Genomic DNA, 19,907 nt, shown 5'->3' on the forward strand with positions numbered 1-19,907 from the left:
TGTTCTTAAATCTTTCCTTTGGAATTCCACATGGTAAGTGTAAAGACTAAATCTTCCTGAACTTCTCTTAAGGAACTTCGCTTTCAAAAGACACTCTATGACCGAAGCTTTTGCTTCATTTGCCTCTGGGGCCCTCTGACTTTCCGGCCTTGGGATCAACGCCACTTCCCTCAGCTGAGGGTTAATTAGATCTGCCTGGATTAAACTAGGGGATAGGAGCAAATTACCTAGAGTGTTAGGTTACTTATCCTCACTCAAATTTTCTTACTTTCTCTTTTCATTTGTAAATAAACTTCCATAAAGGTCAATTTGACTTGAGGTTATTCTTTAATTGGGGATTGATAATTATTCAATTCCCTGGCGACCAAATCTTTTAATATTCACCCAATCAAAACCCCTTTTTACCCCTTACATGTCTTATTATCCATTCTAAGATAGAAGCATGGCAAGAGCTAGGCAGTCAAAGTTAAGCGACTTACCCAGAATCACACAGCTAAAATACCAGCCTGCCAAACTCCAAGCCAAAAAATAAAGAAAAAAAGCATGCTTAGGACTTATGAACTCAGAAGGGCTTCATTCTAAACTTTTACAAGTAACAGTTTTCCCTACCACAGGCAGGAGACCATCATCATGGTTGCTTCCTTAAGATATTACATCTCGGAATAGTAAAATTCTAAATGCACTTATGGCAATATGATCTCTCGAAAGGCCAAGAACACAATACAACTATTTCAAAGGCACTGAGAACTCAAGGAATTCCTTAAGGCAATAACACTTTTAGCAATTGAATTGAGGTCAATAAGAAGTATTAATATCTCATTTCACCAATGAGAAAACTGAAAAGGAAAAAGCTAATTCCTCCTGAGAGACCAAACACAAAACAATAATAAAACAGGAACCAATAGCACAAGCTTAGCTTCCACCTGATGGTCAGTTGTCTTCCAAATACTCTGTTCTTTATCACCAACATACAGGGAGCACTGGCAAAACTTCTGGGAAGGAGGGAAGAAGGGAGGAAGACCTAAAAACTTTAACAATCTTACATCAGAGATCGAAATAACAAATATGTATTTTGATCATTTAAAATAATTTTTTATTCATATCTGTTCTTTTTCTATCACCTATATTTCTCACACTGCCTTCTACTTCAAAAGAAATCTCTTATAACATTTTCTTTTCTTTATGTTTATTTTTCATTCTATTTTGAATTCTAATTTGTCTCCCACCCTCACTTCCTCCCAACTCCACATTAGAGAAAGCCAACATTTGATATAGACATATACATAGAATCATACAACACATGCTTTCATATATCAATTCTTTCTCTGGAGGTAGTATTTTCCTTCATAATTGATACTAGTGATCATATCACACAAAAAAGTTTAATCATTCAGTTACTCTTCAAATTATATTGCTATTACTGTATACGACATCCTCTTGGTTCTGCTTGTTTCATGCAAGCCTTTCCGTGTTTTTCTAAAATCAACCTACTTTGTTATTTCTTACAGCACAGTAGCATTCCATCACAATCATACACCTAAATTTACTTAGCCGTTCCCCAATTAATGAAATCCCCTCAATTTCTAGTTCTTTGCCATCACAAGGAGAGATGCTATAGATATTTTAGAACATTTTAGAACAGGTTGTTTCCCTTTTTCCTTGATCATCTTAGGAAACAACCATAATAGTGGTATTGCTTGGTCAAAGGGCATACACAGTTTTATAACTCTTTGGGCACAATTCCAATTTGCTTTCCAAAATGGCTGGATTAGTTCACAATTTTACCAGTAGTATATTAGTGTCCCAATAACAAAGATTTTCAAAGGGGAAAAAAAAAACAGTTCAACAACAGAAAGTAAATGACACTGGCAGCTAGGGAGACCAAGAAAAGCCTCCCAAAGAAGGCGATGTTTCAATTGAGTCTTAAGGAAAGCCAGGGGATCTTAAAAGTCATAGGTTAGGAAGGAAAGCATTCCAGGCATGGAGAGGCAAGCAGCGATAGAATGGTTCATTTGCTCACTGGGGAAGGGAAGGGCATGTTTGGAAATGTTTGTATATTTTAACATAAATTCATTTAGAGAGATCATCTAGTTTCATTAATTTTCATAGTGCCTTCTTCACATGTCATCTGAAAGTCTGCAATAAACAATATTTATTCTGTTAAAGAAAAGGTAGAATTAAAAACTAAAATTCTTAAAAACAGAAGAATTGGGACATAGAAAATAGAACCATTTCTAGATTTAGAGCAAAAGATGTAAAGATGCCTCCATTGATTAAAACATCAATATAAAACCTGCACGTTTTTAACAATTTTACACTGCCCTCAAATGTAGTTGTTCTACAAACAATAAATAACAAAAATATCAATATCACTGGTGCAGAGAATGACTGCCACACAAACAAAGGCTGGTAACGAAACATGTTTGACAGAATTTTAAAAAATCAATTTCTGGGTAACAACATCAGCAAACCACAGTACAATGATCCATCTTCCAGATTATGGAAACAACCTTGCTCTAGAGAAATAGAGCCTGTGTGGTGTCATACAAGCCAGGGAGCCAGCAGTTTTTTATCAGAACAGTTAAAGACCTAATGTCAAAAAGTGATCAGCTACATTAATTGGTGAAGATGCAGAAGTGTTATTTCTAAACACTAAAACACCAAATAAGCTGTATACTCTATTACTCAGCTTAAGGCACTGGGTTACAAAACTTTTTCTTCATATGCCTTGAATCATGATATCCATCTCAAGATACATCTACAGAGGGGCAGAGCCAAGATGGCAGCTTAGTAGCTGCGAAAGCTGAAACCGCTCTGACAGTCCTTCCAAACCAATCTTTAAAAAGCACCTCAAAATGACAGGAGCTAAAAACCAACAGCAAGACGGAGTTGGGGGGCAAAGGGAGGGGCACTTTCCTGCTGAATACAAATTGAAAGGTAGGCAGAGAGATGATTTTTACAGGATAAGGGGGAACGAGAAGCAAAACTGTACATAGAGGAGTGTACACCACCCCTACACCAGATTCCAAACTTGGGCATAGGCCAACTTCGGGATCCCTGGACCAGGGATATACCAACAAAAGAGTACCTCAGTCCCACTCCTTGGAAGTCCCAGGCCCTGGCACCAGCCTGAAAAGAGGCCTGAAGTCCATAGCACTGAGCCCTTTCAAGCCTACACTGCCAGAGTGCCAAGATAGAAACAGCAGTTTTTGGAATTCCCAGTCCACAGGCCAAAAAAAAAAGGCTGGGAAAATGAGCAAATAGCAAAAGAAACTCCTAACTAAAAAATTTCTATGGCAACAAAGAACAAAGCATAGAATCAATAGGCAACAGTGTGATTCAAGCAATCACATGTAAAACTTCAAAGAAAAATGGAAATTGGTCTCAAGCACTGGAAGAACTCAAAAAGGAATTCAAAGTTAAATAAAACCAGTCTAAGAAAAATGAGAAAAAGAAATTAAACTAATGCAAAAAAAAAAAAAAAAAACAGCTTAAAAGTAGAATATACCAAATGTAAAAAGGGGATCAAAAGATCATGGAAGAAATTCAGTCTTTAAAAGTTAGAATTGAGCAAACAGAAACTAATGACTTCACAAGAAATCAAAAAACAATAAAACAAAATCAAAAGAATGGAAAAATAGAAGAAAATATTAAATAAATCATTAAAAAAAAACAACTGAAAAGGGAGACCTCGCCTCTAATAAAGAGGAAATTAAGGTTATTATGAACTATTTTGCCCAATTATTTGGCAATAAATATGACACCTAGGTGAAATGGATCAATATTTACAAAAATATAAATTGCCTAGATTAACAAAAGAGAAAATAGGATACTTAATCAATCCCATCTCAGAAAAAGAAATTGAACAAGTCATCAAGGAACTTCCTAAGAAAAAATCCCCAGGGACAGGTGAATTCTATCAAACATTTAAAGAACAACTAATCCCAATACTATATAAACTATTTAACAAAGTAAGTGAAGAAAGAGTTTTACCAAATTCCTTTTATGGCACAAATAGGGTACTGATTCCAAAGCTAGGCAGATCAAAAACAGACCAATCTCCTTAATGAACATAGATACAAAAATCTTAAATAGAATACTAGCAAAAGGACTCCAGCAAGTGATCATGAGAATTATTCACTATATGATCAGGTGGAATTTATACCGGCAATGCAAGGATGGTTTAATATTGGGGAAACCATCCATATAATTGACCATATCAACAATCAAACCAACAGAAATCACATGATTATCTCAATAGATGCAGAAAAAGCCTTTGGCAAAATACACCCATTCCTATTGAAAATACTAGAAAATATAGGAATAGATGGGCCTTTCCTAAAAATAATAGACAGTATATATTTAAAACCATCAGCAAGTATCATCTACAATGGGAATAAGTTAAAAGCCTTCCCAATAAGATCAGGAGTGAAACAAGGATGCCTCTATTATTTAACATTGTACTAGAAACAGTAGCAGTAGCAATTAGAGAGAAAAAGAAATTGAAGGGATTAAAGTAGGCAATGAGAAGACTAAACTATCACTCTGCAGGTGATATAATGATCTACTTAAAGAATTAACTAAAAAGCTAGTGGAAATAATTAACTTTAGCAAAGTTGCAGGATACAAAATAAACCCACATAAATCATAAGCATTTCTACATATTTCCAACACAACTCAACAGCAAGAGTTAGAGAAATTCCATTTTAAATCATTCAAGACAATATAAAATATTTAGGAATCTATTTCCCAAGACAAACACAGGAATTATATGAACACAACTTCAAAACACTTTCCACACAATTAAAACTAGATCTAAACAATTGCAAAAACATTAATTGCTCATGGGTAAGATGAGTTAATATAATAAAAATTACAATCCTACCCATATTAATTCAGTGCCATACCTATGAAACTACCAAGAAACTTTTTTAACGAACTAGAAAAAACTATAACAAAGTTCATTTGGAAGAACAAAAGATTGAGAATATCCAGGGAAATAATGAAAAAAAAAATGTGAAGGATGAGGGCCTAGCAGTACCAAATCTTAAACTGTACTATAAAGCAGTGATCATCAAAACAATATGGTACTGGTTAAGAGAAGGTAGGGAGGATTAGTTAATTAATTAATGGAGTAAATTACCTCAGCAAGATAGTATATGATAAATCCAAAAATCCCAGCTTTTGGGACAAAACTCCACTATTTGACAAAAACTGTTGGGTAAATTGGAAAACAGTATGGGAAAAATTAGGCTTAAATCAACATCTCACACCCTATACCAAGATAAATTCAGAATGGGTAAATGACTTAAATATAAAGAAGGAAATTATAAATAAATTAGGTGAACATAGAATAGTAGTATACCTGTCAGATCTATGGGAAAGGAAAGAATTTAAGACCAAGCAAGAGATAGAGAATATCATAAAATGAATTTTGATTACATTAAATTAAAAGGGTTTTGTACAAACAAAACCAATGCAACCAAAATTAGAAGGGAAGCCACATATTGGGAGAAAAACTTTATAACAAAAACCCCTGACAAAGGTTTAATTTCTCAAATATATAAGGAACTAAGTCAAATTTACAAAAAAAAAAAAAAACCAATCAATAGACAAATAGTCAAGGGATATGAATATGCATTTCTCAGATAAGAAATCAAAACTATCAATAAGAACATGAAAAAGTGTTCTAAATCTCTCATAATTAAAGAAATATAAATCAAAACAATGCTGAGGCCCTACCTCACACCTAGCAGACTGGCCAATTTGATAGCAAAGTGAAGTAATAAATGTTGGAGGGGATGTGGCAAAATTGGGACACTAATGCATTGCTGGTGGAGTTGTTAATTGATTCAATTCTGGAACATAATTTGGAATTATGCTCAAAGGGCTCTAAAAGACTGCCTGACCTTTGATCCAACTATACCACTGCTGGGGTTTGTACCCCAAAGAGATAACAAGGAAAAATGCTTGTACAAAAATATTTATAGGGGGCAGCTGGGTAGCTCAGTGGATTGAGAGCCAGGCCTAGAGACGGGAGGTCCTAGGTTAAAATCCGGCCTCAGACACTTCCCAGCTGTGTGACCCTGGGCAAGTCACTTGACCCCCATTGCCTACCCTTAGCACTCTTCTACCTATAAGTCAATACACAGAAGTTAAGGGTTTAAAATTAAAAAATAAAAATAAAAAATATTTATAGCCGCACTCTTTGTGGTGGCAAAAATTTGGAAAACGTGGGGGTGTCCATCGATTGGGGAATGGTTGAACAAATTGTGGTATCTGATGGTGATGCAATAAATTCCCAAATGACAACTCCCAGGAATGTTACAGCTAAGTTTAAGAGCTCCCAGTACAAGGAGAAAATACTGCAAACAGTCAGAGAGAACCAATTCAATTATCATGGAGCCCCAGTCAGAATTACACAGGATCTGGAAGCTTCCTCAATGAAGGACCAGAAGGCTTGGACTGGAAGGCAAGGGAACTGGATTTACAACCAAGAATCACCTACCCACCAAAACTTACTACATTCTTTCAGGGGAAAGTATGGTCATTTAATAAAACAGCAGATTTCCAAGCATTCCTAAAAACCAGACTTAAACAGAAAATTTGATGTCCAGATACAAAATTCAAAAGAAGCATAAAATGTAAGGGCTTCAATAAGATAAAACTGTTTATATTCCTATATGGAAAGATGATATCTATAACTCTTTAAAATTATCATCATTAATATAATAGTTAGAAGAAGTAGTATATATAAACAGAGGGTGTTATTAGGATAATTGGAATTATTAGGAAATAAGGTTGATTATAAGAAGGTCTCTTATAAAAGGATCTCCAGCTAAAAGAAGGAGGTGTTGAAGAGGTTACCTTAAAACCAAACTGGAATTTCCATGGAGGTTCTTTAGAAGGATTTTCCAATGATCCTTTGCTGGGAATGTTGGAAGTTAACTGCTACTCTTGGGATTGGCCTCTCAAGAGAAAGGAGGTAAAGGATTTTCCTCTGTGTGTTTATGGAGGATTTCTGATAACGGTTGATTTGAACCCATAGTGTGAGCGGATTAAGATTTGAAGGAGAAAACTGACAGGATAGACAGTGATGGGCAACCATTTGAGCTCCTTGTGTCAAAATTCACCCAAAAACCAAGCATAACTCGGGTGATACGTCACTTCAAGAAAAAAAAACATAATTTCACGATACTTATAGTTTAAATAACAAAAATGTATAATTATAATATGTAACTGTATTTAATAAACCAAAGGAGGTAAATTAATATAGGTAGAATTGCCATCTAGAGTGCAAAGAGTGTCTACACTACACTACAGCAAATGTTTCATCCTTAGCATGCAGCCCCAGACTTCTCTGTATGCAGCCACATGTGGCCGCGTGTCATCGAAAATGGCTACACATAGGGGACAGCTGGGGGGCTCAGTGCATTGAGAATCAGACCTAGAGATGGGAGGTCCTGGGTTCAAATCTTACCTCAGACACTTCCCAGCTGTGTGACCCTGGGCAAGTCACTTGACTCCCACAGCCTAGCCTTTACCACTCTTCTGCCTTAGAACCAATACCCAGTATTGACTCCAAGACAGAAGGTGAGGGTTTTAAAAAAAAAAAAGAAAATGGTTACACATGTCAGTGCTGACATGTGTATCATAGGTTTGCCATCACTGGAGTAGGAGAAAACTTAGGTGTTTCCCTGGTCTTACCAGTGGGGGTAGAAGAGAATACAATCACAGTGAAACCTGGAGTAAAACTATCTTGTCAGTAAACTGAACTTGGAGACTAGAGAGAAAGACTGAGAAGTTGAACTGATTTTTAAGACAAATATAAAAATACTTATAACTAGACTAAATAGTTAGAAATTTTATATTTAAGATAGATTTAAGGAGATCGGCATAGTTCTGGGTTTCCCACGCAGAAGACACTTCTTGGGAAGTTTTAGTGGGGTTTTTGGGGAATTAGTTAGAAGGCTTTAGTATAGGAATAATAGTTATAAAACCTTTCTTTTTCCTTGTTGTTTCCCTGAACCTTATAATTATAAATAAATGGAATTTTTTATATATCCAGTCTCTAGTTGATTTCTCAACTACCAAGCTCATCCATCTTTTCCAATTGTCAACTACTGGATCACCTCCACCCAAGAGCCTGTCTATGACCACCAACCATTAGTGGCAAATTACAAATACCAATCGATATCTAGGGTTAATATATCCCCAAAATTATAGTGTGGTAGTAAACTGTTTAGGATGACATGTAAAAAAAAAATTTAGGATGAAAAAGAGGATCATACTAAGAGAAATGGAAGAGAGAAGTAAAATGGGGTAAATTATATCACATAAAGAGGAATGGGGGAATACTATTATAATGGAGGAGAGGATGAGGGTGTTGAGTAATACTTACACCTTAAGTCTCATTGGAATTGACTCAGAGAAGGAAGAACAGCCAGATTCATTGGGGTATAGAATCATATCTTATATCTTACATGAGAGAGAGAAGCTGTTTTTGTGGCAGCAAAGAACTGGAAATCAAGGAGATGACCATGAATTGGGAAAGGTTAAACAAGTTGTCTATGTGATTGTGATGGAATATCTTTGTACTATAAGAAATGATAGAGGGGATGGTTTCAGAAAGACCTAGAAAGACTCAAATGAACTCTTCAAACCCTGTTCACTCAAGAAATTAGTTAACTGTCTTACTGTACTATGTGAGGGATATATTTAAATAAAGAAAAAACCATTCCTAAATTATCTGAGTTTTTTAAAGTTTGGATTTTCATATGAAAACCTAAATCCTTATACACCTTAGCATTCCTTTTTAAAGGACTGATCAATTTTTTTCTAAGAGCACCCATCTGACCATTCCTCAGTCTCCCTCCTAGATCCTCCTCCAGATCATTCCCTCTAACAGTAAAAGTCCCTTAGCATTCTGTCTTGGGCCCTCTTCTCTTCTCCTTCTATTCTATTGTCCTGGGTGATCTCATCAGCTCTCATAGATTTCAATTACCACCTCTATGCTGATGGTTCTCAAATCTAGCTGTCATATCCCATTCTCTTTGCTGTTCTCCAAGCTCTCTTCTCCAACTGCCTTTCAGACATCTTGAACTGCATGTCCAAAAAGACATCTTAAACTCATTATTATATATTATTATATATAATATATTACATATTACGTTCAGGGGGCAGCTGGGTAGCTCAGTGGATTGAGAGCCAGGCCTAGAGATGGGAGGTCCTGGGTTCAAATCTGGTCTCAGACACTTCCCAGCTGTGTGACCTTGGGCAAGTCACTTGACCCCCATTGCCTACCCTTACCACTCTTCCACCTAGAAGCCAATACACAGTATTGACTCCAAGACGGAAAGTAAGGGTTAAAAACAAATAAATAAATAAATAGATAGATAGATGAGCTCATTATGTTCAAAATGTAACTTATCTTTCTCCCTAAGCTTCTCCCTTCTCCTACCTTTCCTCATACTGTTGAAGGTAGACCCTCAGGCTCACAACCTAGGAATCACCAGATTCTTTCCTATCCCTCCCCATTCCCTCCTCCATATCCAATCTATTGCTAAAGCTTGTTGATTTTACCTTTTTGACATCTCTCAAATATGCTCCCTTCTTTCTTCTGACACTGCCCCTTCCTGGCACAAGCCCTCATCAGTTCATACTTGGACTACTGAAATAGCTGTGAATACAGGTCTGTCTGCCTCAGGGCTCCCCTACTCCAGTCCATCCTCCATTCAGCCACTAATGTAATTTTCTTAAAGCACAGGTTTGACCATGTTACTCCCATCCCTTACTAAACAGCAGCTGCTCTGTTTAGCATTCAAAGCCCCTCGTAACCCAGCCCCCTCTCACCTTTCTAGTCTACTCACACTTTATTTCCCAGCACATACTCTGATTTAATGGCATTGGCCTCCTGGCTATTCCACAAAGAAGACACTCCATCTTCTCAGCTTCAGGCATTTTCTGAGTGTCCCATGACTGGAGTGCTCTCTCTTCTTTATTTGGACTTTTCTGGCTTCCTTAAAGTCCACCTTTTACAGAAAGCCTTCCCCTAATTCCTCTTAATTTCAGAGCTTTCCCTCTGTTGACAATTTTCTATTTATACTGAAAATAGCTTACTTTGCATATATTTGTTTGCATGTTCTCTCCTCGAGGGCAAGAACTGTTTTGTTTTGGGTTTTTTTGCCTTGACACAGTGCTCCTGAACTGGGCAGGGCACCATAGAGGAATCAGAAAACAAGTAAACACTGAGAGAGCTTCAAAGACGTCGTGCCCACAGCCGATATATGTTGTATCAGAAGCAGGACCAGACATGGCATTCCGGCCTCAAGGCCAATCCTCCATCCACTAATCAATCCACTGTGCTAAGCTTTCTCATATAGGCTATGTAGATATATGCATGCATGTATGTGTGTACCTGTGAGATGTTTGTACGTGTGATTTGCATGTGTGTGTTTATTTGTGTGTAACTATGCCCTGTGCCTACTGTGTGCACAAGTGTGCATGCATGTCTGTACAGACATATGTGTGTAGGTGTGTAGGTGTGTTGAACCCGTAAGTATGAATGTGCTGAGGCAGCCGAAATACCCATAAACTGCCTATTCGAGAAAAAACTTCTGAATGCTAATATGTACAATATATCTCAACATCAGAATTCTACAAACTGTGGAAAGAAAATGCTCCAAGAAAACGGCCCACCAAGATAGCATCCTAAATTGTGGGGCAAGTGCCCTAAAATGCCAGTAACCAGAGAAAAGACCCAGTTGTGGCCAGCTGTGAAGACGGGAAGAGTAAAGCCAAGACTCTGATGCATCAGACGAGAGGTCAGACACCCACAGCTCTGGAGCAGAGACAATACCGTCACGAGGAGATCCCAGAGAGGAACGGACAGCTGGATAATGACCTAATGGAAAGCCTGGCCTAGAAAGCTGACAGGGAACCAGATGCTAATCCTGGCTCTAAGGATATGTGGCCAAAGAGAAGTCATTTGGTTTGTCTTCTTGAATGGATCCTCCTCCAGATCCCACCATCTGACCATAGGTGTCCCTCAAGGTTCCATTCTGTGTCCTCCTCTCTTCTCCCTCTATACTGCTGCATTTGGTGACCTCATCAGTTCCTGAGGATTCAAGCACCGTCTCTATGCTGATGATTCTCAAACCTACCTATGTGGCCCCATCTTCTCATCTGAATTCAGTCTCACGTTTCCAACAGCCTTCAAACTAAATGCCCAGCAGGCACTAAAACAGCACTCATTATCTCTCTCTCCTCTTAAGCCCTCCTCCATTCCCATCTTCTCAGTCCCTCAGGCTCACAAGGAGTCATCCTGCACTCCTCACTACCTCTCACCCATATCCAAGATGTTGCCATGGCCTGTCAATTTTACCTCTGCAATAGCTCTTGAATAGACCCCATTCTCTCCCCTGGCATTGCCCTCCCAGCCTCACACCGGGACCAATGCAACAGTTAGCTGCTAGTGGGTCTGCCAGACTCAGTTCTCTCCCTACTCCAGTCCATCCTCTATTCAGGCACCAAAGTAATTTTCCTAAAGGTAAAGGGTCCAGTCATGTCACACACACACACACACACACTCAATAAAAGTCTTTTTTGGGCATTCAAACCCCTTAGTAATCTAGTGCCAACCCCCCACCTTGCAGTATTCTTATACCTCATATCCTCAACACATTCTTTGATTCTGTGGCACTGGCCTCTTAGCTGTTCCTTGAACAAGAGCCTCCATCTCTCAACTATTGATATTTTCTGAAGCTGTCTCCCATGCCTGGATGCTTTCCCTTCTCTGCTCAGACTACTGACCTCCCTGGCTTCCTTTAAGTCCAATCTGAAATCCCATCTTCTACAAGAAACTTTTCCCAGCCCCTCTTAACTCCAATGCTTTCCCTTTATTAATTTCCAATCTATCCTCAATATAGCTTGCTTTGTGTATATTTGCTTACGTGTTTGTTTCCCTATCAGACTGTAAATTCTCTGAGGGCAGGGACTATCTTTTGCCTCCTTTTATATCTCCAGCACTAAGCACAGTGCCTTGGCACTTAAATGATTACTGATTAATTACCTACAGGATCCTGATTCCTTTTTATTAAAAAAAAATCTGATGGGAATAGATAAAGTGCTAGGCCTAGAGTCAGGAGGGTCTGGGCTTAAATCTGGCCTCAGACACTTCCTAGCTGTGTGACCCAGGGCAAGTCACTTACCCCCAACTGCCTAGCCCTTACCAGTCTTCTGTCTTAGAATTGATACTAAGACAGAAGGTAAGGGTTTTTTTAAAGGGGGGGAATAATAAAATTTGTACTGCCTCCCTCAGAATAGTGAGCAAAATGCTTCAAATATTAAATGTGAGTTGTTACTGCTATTACTACTATAAATTCAATCTCCAAGGCATCATCTATATAGGTATCTCCAATTCAAAACAGAACTCACCTTTCCTCTGAATCCAGCATTCCAAATTTCTCTATTTCCATTGAGGGCACTACCAGCTACTACCATCTACTACCATCTTTTGGTGCCCCTCTTGTCAATTTTACTTCAACAACATCCACAGCAAGTTCCTGGACTCAACAGATTCTGACCCTCACTAAGGCCCTCATCAGCTCTCACCTGGAAGATCCCAAGAGCTTCAAACTTTGTCTCCCTGCTCTGAGTTCCTCCCCTCTGCAATCCATTCTTTATCCAGCTGCCAAACAGCTATTGCTGAAGCACAAGGCTAACATATCACTTTCCTACCAAGTCTATTTGGAAAGGATCTCATTATATTCCAGAAGCTATTTGGCATTACTCCCCTTCATCCATTGGCTGGTCCCTTCCGGAGGCATCTCACACAGCTTGCCATCCCCCTGCCATGGGGATCCCATCCCCTCTGCCTCAGAGAATCCCTACTTTCCTTCCAAGCTCAGCTCCACTATCCCCTGACAAGAGGTCTTTCCAGCTACTAGCACCTCCTCCTCAAATTCCCTAGTATTAAGCATGTCTATACTTAGATATGCAAAGGATGTCAAACCCCTTCCCCCAGGATTCCAGCCCCAACAGAATGGAACCTCCCGGAGGGCAGGAACAATTTAATTTGTCTTTATATCGCCATGACTATCATACTGCCTTGGTTCATATGTAGTAAGTACTTCATAAATATTCATTGACTAACAACCATATCACAGTGTACTCTTCTAGAAGTCTGGAAGCAGGTCAAAAGTGTGTTCCAAAAAGAATGGAAAAAATGCTTCTTTTAGATCACCAAGAATATCAAGTTGCAGGCCTGATAAACATCTCCCATGAAAGTTCAAGCTGAGGCCAGATACAGAAATTTCTCCCTCTTACAACATGCTACATGGGTCTCTAGAAAAGCAGGCCTCAAGAAGAAGAATCCAGTTTTATCCTACTTTTTTATGGGATATGAACCAGTAACAATTTCTAGGCTGCCCTGCAGAGCTAAAACCAGAAACTCAACAACTAAAGGATGAAACAAGCTGTAAAGCAGACAGCAACAATCTATTAAAGAAAGGGATTATTGCTAGGGAGGATAACCAAAGCTCCTAAGCAGCCAACTTTTCATATAAAGCTATTTAAGTCTTAACTAAGCTACATAGCTCTAAATGAGGCTGTTTCTAAATGGACTAACCTACAGAAGAGCTATTACAAGAATGGTATGGCAATGCCAAGTCAGAAAATGGACTGAACTCACGACTCAAAAACTCAACTGCAAGAGTTCCTGAGAGAAAGTTCTAAAGGACCTATAAAATATTCCACTAATTCTGTGAAATGATGGGGATAAAATAGCACATACACATTGATTATAAAGATGTAAAAGCATATCTTTTGGATGTAAGCAAAAAAAAAACAGTGGAAATATAATTTTATATTTTAATGTGTAATAAATTTGGTTTTTTCCTCTAAAATGAATAATTTCTTTTTAAGGCCCTTAACCTTCCATCATAGAATAAATACCCTTTATTGGTTCTCAGGCAGAAGAGCAATAAGGATCAGGCAATGAGGGTTAAGTGACTTGCTCAGGGTCACATAGCTAAGAAGTGTCTGAGGCCAGATCCAAACCCAGGACCTCCCATCTCTGGGGCTGGCACTCTATCTACTGAGACACACAGCTACTCACTTAAACTGAACAATTTTTCTTTAAATTCCAATAAAATAAAATAACACTATTTCATTATTTGGTTACATCTTGTATCTAATAAATTCTATAAACATGAAAATAACTCAAAATTGGTGGTTATTTCAAATTTTATAAAAACCTACGCAGAAAAAAATTGACATGTAATTTTAATGTTTAAAACCACCACTATTAGTCTCAGATTTATATATGCCAAGAATGTCATCATTTCATATGTGAAATCTGTCCCTCAGTTCTGCACTAGGGTTTGTAATCCCCAGAGAAAACATACTTATGGTAACCAGATAAAATAATCCACAGAAGACTAAACTTAGTCATACCTGTGTCAGTACTTGACTCGGGTGACTGAGGAGCCACTTGCAATCTCCATTAACCAAGAGTCACACGATTCCTGAATATTCTGCAATCTGATATAATATTCCAACACTTTACATCAAGGCCTCAACACGCTCTCATTTGCAGGGAAGGGCCACGTATGGATAAAGAGCCTCAGTCTAAGTGTCACTGGGCTAGCCATCCCCAGAGTAGATAAAGATAAAATCTAAACTCACCAGATAAAGATTCTCTTTGTCCTGAAATGCACAGTGTAACTGAGGGATCCAAGGACTGGTACTCCGACATAATATGCTTTGTTCTTCTTCGAAAAATGAAACCTAAAGGGGAAAGAACACTTTTTAAGCAAATACATTCTCAAAATGGTCTTAATAATAATAAGGCTGTTCCTCTACTTTCCAGAACATATAGAAGCCTTGAATTCTAAAAAGATCTCCTTGCCCTAAAATAAAAGGGGGTAGAGCAGATGACCAACTCTGGAGCTGATCTCATGATGCCTTGCTGTTCCTTCTGACTGCTATCTTTTTTCCTTTTCTGAACTAAGCTTCTTGAAATCATTGGCTCTCTCCAAATCTTTACCATCATCTAAGTCTTTGTCCGACCCTAGTAATCTGACTTCTTTTAAGACAAAGGGAACTGGATACCCCTACTACATCCAGGACATGGAAGCCTTTCTATCATTACTGGTGGGCTGCCAGGGTTCTCACTATAATTGATCAATCTTTTCTATTCTATTAAACCTTCATTTACTGCCCTCTACTCCTTCCTTCTTCACCAGAAGAGCAATACTCACTCCAAGTCTTTGCATCTGTTTTTAAAGAGAAATTTTCATATGTATTGATCACTTCTTTTTTTAACATCACCTTTATTTCTGAATAAGTCCCTTCTCCCTCCCCAGCCAGCCACCACTTTAATACAGAACTGAAAAAGAGAAAAAAGCAGCTCAACAAAAGAAGCCAATACACCAACTGAGCCTGACAAGAAATGCAATGTTGGAGGTGCAGTTTCTCATCCATCTGTTCTTTTCATTTAAACTGCTGGAATCACATTGTATATGGTTTCATTAGATCTGTCTACATAACCCTGCATCAATATAGCAATCTTCCAAAGCTTTTCAGAATTCTCTGTATGTATTATTTCTTACAGGGGAATAATAGTCCATTCTGCTCATGCTCCATAATTTTTTTTTTTTAAACCCTTACCTTCCATCTTAGAGTCAATACTGTGTATTGGCTCCAAGGCAGAAGAGTGGTAAGGGTAGGCAATGGGGGTCAAGTGACTTGCCCAGGGTCACACAGCTGGGAAGTGTCTGAGACCAGATTTGAACCTAGGACCTCCCGTCTCTAGGCCTGGTTCTCAATTCACTGAGCTACCCAGCTGCCCCCTCATGCTCCATAATTTATTTAGCTATTGACCAGTAGATGGGGAACTACTTTGTTTCCAGACCCTGCTATCACAAAAAGAACTGCTATATTTGGTATCACTTCAGTGTAAAATTTTATCTTTTATCCTCATTAAATTTTACTGTATTAGATATAGCCCAATTACATGTAATTGGTAAAAAAAAACAAATATTTTTAAAAGATATGTTCTATCCTTCCAAGATCCCTTGGAGCCCTCAGTTATTCAACACATTAACTATCCCTCCTAGTTCTGTGATAACAATGTATGTGACAAACATGACATTTATGCTTTATCCAAGATAATGAAATAAAAAGGGCCCAGCACAGATCCCTGAAGCAAACACCACTCATAACAAACCTCCAAAAGACCTACGTGAACTGATGCAGAGTGAAATAAGTAGAACCAGGAGATCACTATACCCAGTAAATGCAATATTGTGGAAGGATCAAATGGGATAGACTTTACTACTAATAGCAATACAATGACCCAGGACAATTCTGAGGACTTACGAAAAAGAACACAATCCATCCCCAGAGAAAGAACTGTTGGAGTTGGAATGCAGATGAAAACAAATGATTTATCATTTGTTTATTTGGGTATATGTTTTGGGGTTTTGGTTCTATGAGATTATTCACTTACAAAAATGAATAATGTGGATATGTTTTGTATAATATTGCATGTATAACCCAGATTGAATTGCTTGTCAGCTCTAGGAGGAGGGAGGGAAGAAGGGAGGAAGTCAGTATCATATGACTTTGGAAAACTTATGTGGAAATTGTCATTAACATAAAAAATTCAATAAAGAAAACCCCCCAAGATGATAGCAAACCAGTAATGACTATACTATTTGTCTCTGTCCAACCAGCCTGTTCCAAATCCATCTAACCAAACCATCATCAAAGGTGTCAAACTCATGGCCCAGGAATGTTGCCTAAGGTACATTAAAATGTAAGTGGGAAATGTTTAACAAAAAATAAATAAAAATACAACCTAATGTTAATTTGTGGTTTCCTAAGTTAATATGCAGTATACAGGGATGTGTTTTTATTTGGGTTTGACACCACTGATTTAAGCCCACACCTCTCCATCTTTTCAACATAAACAGCTCTTCTATATTCACTCTTGAGAAATTCATCCATTGGATTCGGTTAGCTAAGTAACACCTGTATATGGATGACTCCCAAATCCAAGAAAACCTATTTAACATCTTCTCCATAAAGCACTACTCCCACCTCCCAAACTTCACACCAGCTCTTCTCCTTACCTAGAATGCCCTCCCCAGTTCTCTCCCCCTCTATCAAATCCCAACAGCTTGAATCAATCCAGCCACCATTCTACATTCATGTGTGCCCTTCTATATTAATTCACTAATTATTCTTCTTTTCCACAAGGCATTAGTCAGTAGACTGAGAAGATATATCTTCATGTTTATTTTATTTACATGTTTGCTTATGGTTTTCTGACATTCCCAAAAAGATCATTAAAAAAGCTTAAGAAAAGGAATCACATTTTCTTCTTGCTTTACAACTGCAACAGCACCTGAACACCAGAGACTTTCCAATCCTCCTGGCGACAAGGCCGAAGGAAAGGCCACCTCTCTAGGAACACTGCATATTCATTTATTTAAATTAAATATTTAAATATCTGTCTACAGCCAGCAGCTTTGTTTACAAGAACCACCAAAACAGAGAAGATACAACTTCCTATCAAGCACAGGATTACCTGGCCCCATAACAAAAACAAATTATATTTAACTTCTCAAATGCCTGTTAAATCACACACACCCAACAGCCAAAAACAAACAGTACCTAACTCTAAAGCAGATGGCTATGTGAATCATTTGTAACGATGTCCCCTGTTCTGAAGGCCAAAGAGATGATATGGCAAAATGAAACAAGAAGGATGTTACGAAGGACCCTAGTGGACCTCTGATCCTCGAAAACAGCTAAAGAACCGAGAAAGCTTTTGGCCCAGGCAGCTACACTTAAATCTTAGCTCATGAGGCAAAATCTGTTTGCTTGACCTCAGGAACCATCATTGCATAATCATCAAAGTCTTTTCAAGTTTTGTTACCAAACAGAAAACTAAATAGAAAAAAATGTTCATACCTCTTCCTGCGCCAACAAGGACCTCTTCTTCATTACTTTCATGGCATAGACATCCCCAGTGACTTTTTCCCTCACCACCTGCACATCAGCAAAATGGCCGCAGCCCACCAGACTTTTTATTTCAAAGTCCTTCAGGGCAGGCTGGAGTTCCCGTAATTCGGTGATGGTCTCCGAATCTGCATAAGAAGGAAGTTACTTCTAGGTGAGGTGATTGAAACAAATATCTCTTTAATAAAGGAGAAAGTGCTATTATGTGTTTCCAGGCTGTCAAGAGATAGTCACTTAACTTCCTCATCAAAGTCAGGAATAAAATAAAGCATATAAAATAAGCACAAAAGTGTTTTCGTATGATGTTATGTTAAAACTACTAAGTGTTCCCAGAATTCAAAAGAAGTTTCCATGGTAGCTATAATTTGAACTCCACATAGTCAGAAAATAGAAAAGGAAGACACATCATGCTTTTTTCCCCTTTCTGTCTGTAGGCTGCAACACAATATTTAATAGAATATTGATGCTAGCATTTTGTCCACTTTAACACTATTACTTAAAAAACAGTTTCCTGTCATTGCTTGAATCTCATGGTGTTTCACTCTGCTTTGAATTTTCTTCCTCTTGGGCTATTGTTTTGCTCAGTTTTAATCCATTAAAGTTTTACCCTCCCTGAGTCATTTAAAAAAAAAAAAAAAACCTTACCTTCTGTCTTAGAATCAATACTAAATATAGGATCCAAGGCAGAAGAGGAGTAAGGGATAGGCAACTGGGATTAAGTGACTTGCCCAGGGACACACAGCTAGGATGTATGTGAGGTCAGATTTGGACCCAGGACTTCCCAACTGGCTCTTTTTCTACTAAGCCACCTAGCTACCCCCAGCCGCACCTCCCTCCCCCGCCCCCAGAGTCATTTTCTATAATTCCTTCTCTTTTTGCCAAAATCCAAAGTCAAAAAAAGAAAGAAACTCTTATTCTAAGCCACCATGATGTATTTGATATTTGCAATATATGAAATGGCTTACAAACATCTCTACTTACTGACATTTATCTCTTTCCTAAAGATATTCCTAATTCTTTCTCTGAGTCCAGTTTTTCATCATGAGATTAAAAACATCCCTGAGGGGGCAGCTGGGTGGCTCAGTGGATTGAGAGCCAGACCTAGAGATGGAAGGTCCTAGGTTCAAATCTGGCCTTAGATACTTCCCAGCTGTGTGACCCTGGGCAAGTCACTTCACCCCCATTGCCTAGCCCTTACTGCTCTTCTGCCTTGGAACCAATACACAGCATTGATTCCAAGATAGAAGGTGAGGGTTTAAAAAAAAAAAAATAAAAACATCCCTGAGCTGGCGCTTCAATCATGGAGGCACAACCTTAACCACCATACAGAGCCACAGAAATAGCCTTCCTTCTTTTTGCTCCTGACCTTTGTCACTTGACTATTCTAACAGCTTCAATCAACAGACAGTGTAGCTAGGGTTTAGGTAATGATGGAGTGGGTACCACCTGGGGCAGGTTTGGTGAACCTATGGCACGAGTGTCAAAGGCGGCACACGGAGCACTCTCTGCAGACACGCAGCTGCCCTCCCCCAGCCCCCAGAGTTTGTTACTAGAAAGGCAGAGGGGCTCAGGTGGAGCTGCTCCCCTCCCCTTCTCCACTGCCCCTCTGCCCAGGAGCCAATGGGAGCTCTCTCTCCCTCCCCTGTGAGTGGGCCCCCCACCCCCTACACTCGGTCTGGGGGGGAGGGAGGGAGCAGGGCTTGGCACTCCATCTTTAAAAGGTTCACCATCACTGATTGAGGGGCTTCCCCTGAGATGTCACACCTCAGACTCCAGCTGGGCTCCAGGCTCTGCTCAAACTGGAGTCCAAAGAAAGGAAAAGATGAGAAGGGTAATTAGGGAGCCTACCACTGGGGCCCCATACCAAAATGGCCCTGGAA

At 38.8% G+C, this 19,907-nt stretch overlaps 1 protein-coding gene across 2 annotated transcripts in view; it reads right to left on the reverse strand.

Annotated features, from left to right (window-relative positions):
- Window positions 1-19,907, reverse strand: part of CIT (citron rho-interacting serine/threonine kinase) — a 161,247-nt gene that overhangs the window by 132,269 nt on the left and 9,071 nt on the right. For both annotated transcript variants that reach the window (XM_044658832.1, XM_044658831.1), the window contains exons 3-4: window positions 17,980-18,155; window positions 14,686-14,787 (exon numbers count right to left, since the gene is read on the reverse strand). In XM_044658832.1, coding sequence (XP_044514767.1) covers window positions 14,686-14,787; window positions 17,980-18,155 — 278 coding nt within the window. The remainder of the gene's footprint in view (window positions 1-14,685; window positions 14,788-17,979; window positions 18,156-19,907) is intronic.

The sequence above is a fragment of the Gracilinanus agilis genome, chromosome 1 (assembly GCF_016433145.1).
Source record: "Gracilinanus agilis isolate LMUSP501 chromosome 1, AgileGrace, whole genome shotgun sequence".
NCBI classification, from domain to species: domain Eukaryota; kingdom Metazoa; phylum Chordata; class Mammalia; order Didelphimorphia; family Didelphidae; genus Gracilinanus; species Gracilinanus agilis.